General features: G+C 49.0%; 1 protein-coding gene across 2 annotated transcripts in view; it reads right to left on the minus strand.

The window, feature by feature from the left end:
- Window positions 1-8,646, minus strand: part of SBSPON (somatomedin B and thrombospondin type 1 domain containing) — a 170,247-nt gene extending 161,601 nt beyond the window's left edge. Inside the window, exon 1 of one of the 2 annotated variants that reach the window (XM_069220354.1) lies at window positions 6,908-8,646. In XM_069220354.1, the coding sequence (XP_069076455.1) occupies window positions 6,908-7,181 (274 nt within the window). In that variant the 5' untranslated portion in view covers window positions 7,182-8,646. The remainder of the gene's footprint in view (window positions 1-6,907) is intronic. The other variant, XM_069220353.1, reaches the window with a different exon arrangement.
- Between the last annotated feature and the right edge of the window lie 2,437 nt (window positions 8,647-11,083).

Below are 11,083 nucleotides of genomic sequence, written 5' to 3' on the forward strand. Positions count from 1 at the left end.
TTTTGGCATTTTACATAGAGCAAGCCTTGCCCAATGACTTAAGAGCACTCAATGACTTAGGTGCACTTTACATCAGACACAGACTGTTATCACAGGGAGATTTGAAAGGGTTCACAAGATGCTGACGCAAAGGCCAGGATTCAAACCTGCTTTCCCATCTTGCATGGTTGGCCTCTGTAGCCACTAGGCCATGACGTTTCTTGTGAAAGCGCTATATATTTTGGACCCACCCACCTCTAGGCCAAACTCGATCACGGTGAAAGCTCTACTACCACTTCATAGATTGTGCCGAGCCTGAGAATCTCTGCTTTCCGAACACTGTTCCACTGCCTAAGGGACATTGCTGCCATCACTCTTGGGCACTGCTCTACCATCTAAGGGAATCTGTTCTCCACCGAAGAGGCGCTGCTCTGTCAACGGAAGTACACAGGCCTCACCCAACATCAGAAATGTTTCACCTCCTGGCGAACACTACTCCTTTCATCTGATGACCACTGCTCCACCACTGTGACTGGTTCTGCGCTGCCTTCTGTCGGAAATTATTTGATGGCTCTGGGGGAGAAAGAACCAACCTGGATAAATAATTGCTTTGTGCCCCGACATTAGCTAAACCACAACCTGACTGACACTGCTCCACTGCCCAAGGACCATGCCCCACAATCTGACAAAAAACACCCTCTATCAAAGTTACACTGACCTCCCCTAAGGGACAAACCCACTTCAAATGAAGCACACAGCTTCTCCAAATTAGGAAAACTGAGGTGAGTGGCTTTATCCTCAACCTGAGGGACACTGCTCACTAAGTGAACATTACACTAATCTCTTTTGCCAGATTAGTGCACAGCATATGTGTGTTATGTATTCATCAGAACAAGCATCCCATACAATATCCTCATTTTAAAATATCTAGTGTCCCATTTATTACTCAAGAGCACTGGAAAGGCCTGGAGGCCAAAGCTGAAATCCAGCGTACTGTAATGGTACACGAAAGTTAAATCCACAAGGGCCTACAGATCCGGACCGTGCCTCTGGAGGCGGAAGCTTGGAGGGTCCCTGTAGAAGTATTGTCCCAGGCAGAGCCAGGAACAAGTTTGTACCAAAGGCTCCCATTTCTTCTATGAGAATGCAGCTGATACCAAGGATGCCATCCTCCCCTGTTTCTGTTTGGTGGTACAGATTAAGGCAACCTAGGACTGACATCCTCCTTTTACCCAATGTCACCTGTGCACTCACCTTGGTTGTATATTGGCCCGCAAACTCCACCCCTGGGGTCCACTGGGGTCGAGGGCCTGGGGTGGCACTCACCAGGGACGGTGAGCAGTGACTGGCTGGTGATGGTTGGCAACTGGCCCTGCTCCTCCTCTGGAGGTCCTCTGTGCCCTGGCCTATTCTGATTGCACCCAAGGGGCCCTGAAAGTTCTTGGGGTGGGGTCAATGCCTTTTGGGAGGCTCAAGATCACCAAAAGGGGCACCGAATTGCAGAACATTACTGCATCACTCTGTGGGCCAGACAGGGGCAAGGCACCCAGACAATTCCTACCCTATAACCTGACTGGGTTGTGAACCCCTGGTTTCCTCCCAGAGGAATCCTCTGCCCCTAGGGGTCACGCCGTCCAAATTTTAGCACTCTGCTGGTGCTAGCAGGATCTTGGTCAGTCATCATCCTCTGTGCACTTGGTTCACACAAAGCAAAGAGCAAACTCTGGAGAGATTCAGGCAGCTCGTGCTACATTGTCCTCAGACAATCTATTCAAACTGAGACAACAATAAGCGGAATATCCCCTCCTTCTTTGTCTTTTTATAACTAGACTTCATCATGGGAAACGCCAAGACTCTCAAAGCAGGTGCTCTGCTCCCATTACGCCTGTATTGACGGCCTTTTTCAGCACACACGAAATTATTCTAAAACAGATCCAAACATCTTGAATCTCTGTAGAATCAAAGGTAGATGCAATAGATGTGGACCTCAACCATTCAGTGTGATGACCATCTACAGCTTGTGAACCGTGTAACTCAATCAGAGAAAGCGCTATCAGACCTCCAACCTCATGCTACCAATCTTCAGCAAAATATGTGAGACCTAACTGAACAGGTTCACCTGCTGAGGATATGGCTGAAGAGTTGTAGAGTTGCTCACGCCAGAGAAATGATGCGGATTGTGGGCTCCCGGAGGGCATCAAAGGTAGCATTATGGTGGACCATCTGGAAAAATGGCTCAAAGATCTGTTGCTTCCTCAATACTTTACACCCTACTTCTTCATACAAAGAGCCCATAGGTTACCCACCTGTTGTCATGTGCCCTCCCGTGGTGGCCAAGATCCTCCACTACAAAGACTTTGACGCAATCCTAAAAATGGCAAGACAATTGGACCCTATCATCAAAGATAATCACTGCATCCTAATTTTCCCAGACTACATACTGAAGGTCTAGCAACAATGGGCCTCTTTCCTCAGGGTCAAATGTAAGTTGTGGGAGATGGATGTCAGATATGCTCTTCTTTTGCCTCCAAACCAAAAACTTGTCCTCTATAAAAAAAAAAAACATTTTTCTCTCAGTCCCTCTGAGGCCTGGGATTAGGTCGAGAGTCAAGGCACTTCTACTCAGATGAAGGGCGCACAGAGGTGGGCATCCTGACAGCTTATATGCACCAGGCACAGTGACAGACTGGTAAAGCTCTGATTTCCTCAATGATCCCTTCTCAAGAAGAGGTCCGTATTGGTAGATGATTGGCTTGTGACATAGTGGTGACCTTTCAGGATCCCCCAGGGAACCCTTCTGACACCTCATCAGATGACTCAGATGATGCAAATACCACCTCGTGCCTCCTAGATGACTTGAGGACCCATCCTAGGGTGATCCCCCAGACGGCAGATGATATTATCTAACTCTTGCTATGGTGACATTTCCTGCGGACCTACCATGCCCTCTCCCAGACCCCCATGGAATTTGATTCTGCAAACATACCCTTACAGGAAAATTATTCTCTATCCTATTGAGGTTCATTTTATCCGCCACCTTACCCTAAACTTTTAATGACAATCTTATTGTCACTTCTGTTGGACAGATGACCGATCCAGAAGGCGGGCCTTCCCTGGGCCTATCTCTGGGACCCCTATTGGGGGATCCCTTGGTGCCCACCTGGAATGGCTCCTTAATGTAGCAAGTCCTATCCTTGTGAACACCCTTGATGCTAGGTTCTCAAGTCCACCTTTCCAGTGGATATTGTTTTGGAAGGTTTGGGCAGCTGGTACATTCCCTCTGCCTTTAGTATTCACAAAATGTTTTGCTCAGCTGGAGTTCTTCTCAGTTAAAGTTTGTGAGCACTGGAGACCCTTATCCCTTCCTCATTTGATCCCACCTGGTCACAAAATAACTCAGGAGTTGGCCCCCGATATCCGCAAGGAAACAGGCTAGTTACAAACCTCTAAAGATATGCCACACACATACATTTTCCACATAATCTCCTGGAATATCAGGGGGTGCATAGTTCATCCAAACACTGTAAAATCTTTTTGTTTCTCAAACAGAGAAGGGTACATACGGCACTAACTCAAGAATCCCATACCACACAGTCAGAGGGCTACAGACTCGAATGGAAAAGGAGGGGTCAAATACACACCACCAATAATTCTTCTTATGGCAAGGAACTCTAATCTGGGTTTGAGTGTATCCTCAATCCTATCCAAAGATGTAGATCCAGAGGGATGTTTTGTCCTCCTTAAACTAAATTGGATGGTTCCATGCTCATAATAGGCAGCATCTATGCTGCCCATTCAGACCAGACCCAATTTTTGCAGTGATTCTACTCTCACCTAGCAAAGTGGGCACACATCCCACTGACAGCAGTTCTAAACATGGATTAGAAAATCATGATAAGATTGAAGCCAATCGAATCTAACAAGCATTCTCCAATGTGATGCATGGCGAACAAAATGAGTTTGTTCCAGGTAGAAATACCATATTCAACATCCAGAGACTATTCTGAATCGTGCAGGTGACACAAGTCCATTGGCCCCATGTTGCTGCCTTATTCGTAGATATACAAAAGGTGTTCAATTCTCCCACCTGCCTGCCTTGATTCGGCTTCATCAGCTGTACCATCAACCAGGTCCGGCTACTTTGCAGAGATCCCACAATTAGAGTCAGGCCCATACGGACAGATTTCCAGTAGGCAGGGGTACTAGACAGGGTTACCCCCTCTCTATCCTCTTATTAGCGCTAGCAGTAGAGCCCCTGGTGACCCTCCCATGTCTCAGTAGGAGATAGAGTGGGGAATCCCTTTACCAGATGTTGTGTTATTTTACCTCAAAGACAAATGAGACGATAACCCTAGAATTGCTGACCTCTGACACACCTTTGCATCTAAGTTGGTTTTGCGAGTGAGCTAGAGTAAGTCCTGCATTTTCCCCTTGAACCCCAATTGACTTATACGCAGTGAGATGGGTAAGTGGGATGGTAACTCCATCCAATACATAGGATGGTAAACTTACAGCTGCGATGACCTCTCTCTGCACTCCTGTCATATTCTGGTGAGCCTTCCCTTTATAAATAGCAGGTTGCATCGCAGTCTTGAAGATGGTGGTGCTTCCTCGCCTTTCATACCACTTTGCAAATCTCCCTATTAAATTCTTTAACGACAAATTGTGGAGCAAACTCATCTGGCATAACGGGCACCGTCAGATGGTCCTTCCCAAGTTGCAGTTCCAACCTGACCAAAGCAGCCTTGGATCCCAAACATTTTGAATTTTATTATTTGGCAGTCCAACTTCAATGACTGACTCACTGGGTATCAGTGATTTCATATGCAGAAACATGCTCCCTGAAATCCCTACTGTGGTAAGTCCTTAATCCTGGTTTAAATCCTGTCCCTGATGGCCCCAGGTGCCCACTCCACGTGGAATTCCCTCCCTTGTACAAGGGATTATGAGCTACTATAGGTTTACCTCCCTACACTTTCTCCATATTTTCCCTTGGTTTCCTCAGCAAACAAGGGCAACTTACTAGACCTGAGTTGAGTTTCTGGGACCAGGCTGGAATCTTCTCAATCTGTGAGGTTTTCCAAGATGGCCAACTCCAACTATTTCCAACCATGAAAATTTAATTTGACCTTCACGAGGATAGGATCAGTTCCTTTTGATTGGCCTGCTGCACCAAGCCCTCAGAGACTTAGGAATGGTGGGAGATTTTGAACCAAACTCATTAACTTGTACACACACTACAAATTATGGGTAATGGCCTCTGACCCATATCCTAGCTGTCTAGAGCCGTTGTAGCTCACACTCGGATCTCTATACAATCCTTGAGACAGACCCAGAAAGAAACATTCAGCAGATCTTTACATGACAAAAGTAGGAGAAAGTACTGGAGTGTCCCTGGAAAATATCTACACTCACTTATAAGTGATTCAATGTTACATATTGCACAGGGCTTCCCTGTCCCCTAAACAGCTCCACGGAATTTTCCCTGAGGCTTCGGACACATGTGCCAGATGCTACTCCCCAGTAGCAGACTTTAAACACGTGCTTTTCGACGGCCCTCGATTGAGCTCTTACTGGGCTGAGGTGTCCAGAAGCTTATGTCCATAGCGAGGCTATGGGGGGTGGACACTTGGGAGATAAAAGAACTGGGATTATGCAAAAGCCCCAAGAACTGCTTTTATGACCTGGCCCTGATCATTGCAAAACACACCATCCGTTTGTAATGGAAAAGCCCAAAGCCCGCCCACCCCTTCTGGTGTAACCTGGAGATAGACATTGTGCACTAGAGATACGGAAGAGGCTAAGGCCGATAGCCCAGCAGTGGGAGAGATTGTTCGCTGAATCAACCGGTGATGCTTTTCACGTCATGTATCTGGATGAGTCCTTTCTCATACTCCCCCTATCATCTGTTCGAATCCTGGTCATCTCACATCACCAGATTCACCGTCCAAGCTATCCCTCCTGTTCTGCCGACTGGCCATACATATCCCCTGCTCCCAAGTCAGGATCCTAAAACTCCCGCTCCGCTCGGAGTTCCGAGGCACTCTCCGCCCCATCCCCCTGCCCCCACTTAGCCACAGATTATTCTGCCCTTATTCGGTTTCATACGCCTGGAAACACCTGAGCGCACTTTCGACGCAGAACCTTACAGCTGCAGGTGTGCATGTACCATTGTCTCTTCTCTATGCGTTGACATATTGCTGAGAGATTAAACTGTTGTTCGCTCTGTATCTGAGATGTCACACCACAAGCTGCTCAACATGCTACAGTTTTTTTGTTATATGTCTCTATCTTTTTTTAAACCAATAAAACACATGAAAAAATTAAGCTAAATCCACAAAATGATTTATTCCCCCAGCAGGTTTGTATCTATAAACTAAAATGTTGCACGCACGCAGATAGCACGGGCTGACACTCAGAAATCGCTTGTAAGAGCGACAGGTCAGGACAGAAACCCAAGAGAGTGGGTCCTACGCAAACAAGACCCATCAGGGCCACGCTAGAAATCTAAGTCAGCCCTGGTCACATTCTCAAACCAGCCCCAGTAGGAGGCCATCACCAGAATGGAGCCAAAGTGGCATGGCTAGGTCGCGGCAGCTCACCGGGCTCTGACAGCAGAAACCTACAGCGGAAAAGCCCGAGTGGGGAACAGAAGAGAAGCTGTTCTGTAGATGCTTTTGGTGGGGTAAGTAATATGAGACACGAGGTTTAGCTTCAATCACCAGCCGCCAAAAAGGTATTTCACCTGTGTAAAATGAGTGTGTCACTTAAATATGGCATTGCATGATTTCAGAGTGGAGCCGTAGGCGGCATGGCGCTGACTCTTTGTGTGATCTACAGCAACGTACTCATCTGCCTGACAGGCCCGTCTGCGTTTTTTGAAGGACCCAAATCATCCTGCGAATGTCAAAAAGAAGTGTCCGCCTACCTGGGCACGCCTGGGTGTAGTCGTAGCAGCAGTCCCTCGCCCGCGTGCAGGCCTCGTCACAGAAGCAGGTGCCATAGACCCGGTCCAGCCTCCAGCCCTTGCTGGCACAAAGGGGGTCTCTGCCCGGGCAGCACCTGCGAGCCTCGGCGCACCCAGCTCCAGCTGAGACCCAGAGCCTGGCCAGGGCGAGGAGAAGCAGCAGTCGCTGAAGGCTCGATGCCATGGAGGGTGAACGCATCAAGCCTAGGGAAGGCGAGGGGCTATCAAACCACATCCACTGTGAAGACCAAGTGGTTCACACACGGTCTGAGCGTGGCTCGCCCCCCTTCCTCTGTGGAGTCTAAAGGGCTCTGACACAACGCACTGTAACTTGAGCGCCGCTCCAACCACCCCCACTGCGCAGTATAAAGAACTCCCACACTTTGTGGTCTGAGCACCGCTCAATCCACAGTGCGATCTGTGCCCCTTTCACACCAGTAACACTGTGCAATCTATGCCTCGCTCACACCACTGCCACTGTGCAATCTGTGCACCGTCCACACCATTACCGCTGTGCAATCCGTGTCCTTCTTCCACCACTTCCACTGTGCAAACTGTGACCTCTCCCCCCACTACCGCTGTGCCATTTGTACCTCGCTCACACCACTACCACTGTGCAACCTGTGCCCCCTTCACATAACTACCGCTGTGCAATCTACGCCCCTCTCCCACCTCTGTCACTGTACAGTCTGTGCCCCCTCGTGCCACTACCGATGTGCAATCTCAGGAACTGCCAGCTGCCTCCACTCAGGATTTGGCACTCCAAATCTCATATAGCCCGAGGACCTAACACCACACGCACTGCAGAATTTCAGGAGTTCCGACAATACACCCACCCTGATGTGAAGCTCCAGGATTCCCCAAACTCCAGTCACTGCCTAATCTTGTGCTAGTCACTACCCCGTCCCCACCCACTGTGCAGGCTCATAAACCTACACTAAACCACTGTAGAAATTTAGAGATCCCCGCCCCCAATAAAGACAACTTTAAACCACTCTCACACCTTGCACACTCAGATGCCCAAGGCACCGCAGTTGCGCACTAGCTTCGGGTGACTGACAAGACAATACGCAGACCCTGCGGTATTTACTATACGAACCATGAACTATTCAAGAAACTCCGCTCCGGCCACAACAGGATCTAAGGAGCATTCCCAGCCTAAACAGTCCGAGTGCGATTTCAGAGTACTCACAGTGCGAGAGGTGTGAAGGCTGGGACGCACGAGTATCCCGCCCACCGCGGATTCACAGGCACGCCACCTCCAACTCGTGTGAACTCTTGTGTCGGCGCCTCACGGTCTAGTCAATGTGGAACTCGGAAGCACCCCCACACTCATCAAAGTTAAAACTCACCAGAACCCTCTCCGTGTTTGAAACCTAGGTGTGTTTAAGACAGCGCCCGGTGAATGTCTGAGCCTGCTCTGCCCTCCGAGTTGAGTCGCACGTCTCACTCACTCATCCCCAGCTCCTAGGTGACCTTATTCCAGATTCCCTCAGTTCAGCGTGCGGAGGCTCCCCTCGCTTCCTGGGACGGTGGATGCTGCTGAGCTCGCGCAGGTGCTGCGGATGCTGAGGGAGAGTAGCCTGAGGTTTCCTCCCGGGGAGGGTCTGCGCTCCCCCCTGCCGTGGTGTGAGCTGCCCTGCGTCTATCTCTCTCTCCCCCCGCTGGGCTCGGTGCCCGTGGTCCACGGTCCCTCCCCCGTTGGCACATGCTCTCAGCAAGGGGAGGAATGCAGCGCCTGGCACCCGGCCAGCCAGCCAGGGTATCTAGGGCCGACGGAGGCGGACGCTGCCAACCAGCGGCTCCTCTTGTCTGTGCCCTCTTCCCCTCCAGTCTCCCGGTGGCAGCGAAGGCTGGCAGGGCTTTCAATGCCTCGCTCCTCTCCATCAGCAGCCGGCTCCGGCAGTCTCACATCTGAGGCCAGAGTCATCCAGCCCGGCCACCGCTGCCAGGCCTGACTAGCAGGGCTGCCGCTACCACCCCTTGGCATTGCTACTCAAGTTGCGCTCCCACAATCTTTGACTGTACCCGGACTCCTAAGCACGGGGATCATTGTTAGTGTGATGTTACCATTCTTGCCCAAAGCGTGTAAAAACTCGCATCTCGAACGTTTAACAGGTAACACAAGGCACTAAACCATGCACCGTTCGCCCACTGCTACCGCTCCCCGCAAGGCTTGGTGTGCACTGTTCCATGCCAAAAACCTCAGAATAACCATTTACATCAAACTGGACAATTACACATGTCAATGCTGTAACTACATCCTGCTTCCACACCCTAAAGATGCTGGGGAAGAATTAAAATAGCTCCCAAGTAACACTAGAAAAACTGACACTCGTGCCCTAGTCACCAGCAAGTTGGACTACAGGAAAACTCTCTATGCCTGGTTCACCAAGCAACTCACTAGAAAACTACAAACCATCCAGAACTCAGCAGCCAGACTCATTGTCAACCTTTCACACCACGCCTCAGGGAATCCCACTGCCTCCCAATACACAAACACACTCATTTCAAACTTCACACACACATTCAAGGCACTATACACAATGTAGTCCCAACCACCTGAACAGTCCTATCTCCTTCCACCAACCATCCAGACAGTCCCACTCTGCTTGACTCCCACTCACACACATCACGTGCATACATAGAAATAGATCAGGAGGACCGGTCTTCTTTTACATCGCTCCCAAAGCATGGAATGGCCTCCTACTCCACATTAGAGGATCCTCCTTTCTTCCTGAATTTCACAAGAGACTTTCCAATTAACCAGCCTACCATAGGCGTGGTTAGGCACACACATGCTCTAAACGAAATACACTAGCAGGTGATAGTGTGCTTTACAAATACACACACTGTAACATAACCCAAGGCCCCTTTTCCTCTGCTCAGATTCCTCACTTCTAAGCACCCGGGTCTGCACAGTGCACATATAAAGAAGTCTCAAACATGGTTCTCAGCTGGCACCAAAACTTGCCAGCCACATGGCAGGAAACTGTACACAGCAGTCACACAAAGTGAGTGACACTAATTAGATAAAATAAGATACAGAGAGATGTGCACAGCATGGTTTACCATGTCTGGGCATACCCTTCCCACTTAGGGCAACTTTAGCAACACAAAAGAATGATGGACGGAGTGTTGAAACGTTTCAAACACTCACCCCAAGTCACAGATCTGGGTTTAATCCATCGTTCTTTTGCTCACCATGCCACCCCAGTTTGGACCCAGCCATATGCAAATCAGTCTTGACCCTGATCCCCATGGGAAAAGTCCAGCCCGAACTGCCAAGCCTGGTCCTCCCTGGACTGGAAACAAGCATCCTAGGACCGGTTTCAGGGTATCGGTATCACCCTTCATCAGCGAGGCTAGCTTGAATCCAGTGGCACAGTGAGCAAGGGACTCACGTCTGGGCATACCTTTCCCATTTAGGGCAACTTTAGCAACACAAAAGGATTACCATGCAAAAGCAGCTGTGCCCACTGCACCAGAACCAAAGGACCATATCTTCTGCTTTTATTTAGGACTTTCTACACTTCTGGGTAGAGGCTAGACCAACATAAACACCTCGTTCCTGATGCTCAGAGAAGCAATCCATGCCACACAGTCTCTGTACTGGCACCAAGTTTAAATCTAAACCCTTTTTGTCGACTTTCTGTTTTCATTATCTGAGAACTAAAATCTTTCACAACTATGGTTTAAAAACACATTTCTCTGCCCGCAATGCATTCGAATTTAGTTAATAGATTCCAGTGGAGCTTTACGAAATATTTGGCAGGCAGTTTTAACTAAAGACGCCAGAAATTCCAGAGCCGGATTACCTCAAGTACCCAGGTAGAGCTATTTATTATAGTTTGCGCAAGTTTGCACTGGGGTGGGGTCTCTAGATGTGTGTGCTGTTTTGCTGTTGAAAAAAATTCTACAATGTAGCTTCCATTATAGACAAACACGAACATTGCCTTTTTTTGTTGCAAAACACATTGAATGCCACGAAAAATGGCTCTAAACAGAAGTGCGTTTGAAATATGTAGCAGCATCTCAGTGACAGTTCCGAAGACAAAGAAAGCATGACCGCAAACACTTTAATTGTTTGGTGCACTGCTTTGATGAGAAACAGGCCCTGCAAGGAATGCCCAGTAG

This window comes from Pleurodeles waltl, chromosome 2_2 (genome assembly GCF_031143425.1).
Source record: "Pleurodeles waltl isolate 20211129_DDA chromosome 2_2, aPleWal1.hap1.20221129, whole genome shotgun sequence".
Taxonomy (NCBI): domain Eukaryota; kingdom Metazoa; phylum Chordata; class Amphibia; order Caudata; family Salamandridae; genus Pleurodeles; species Pleurodeles waltl.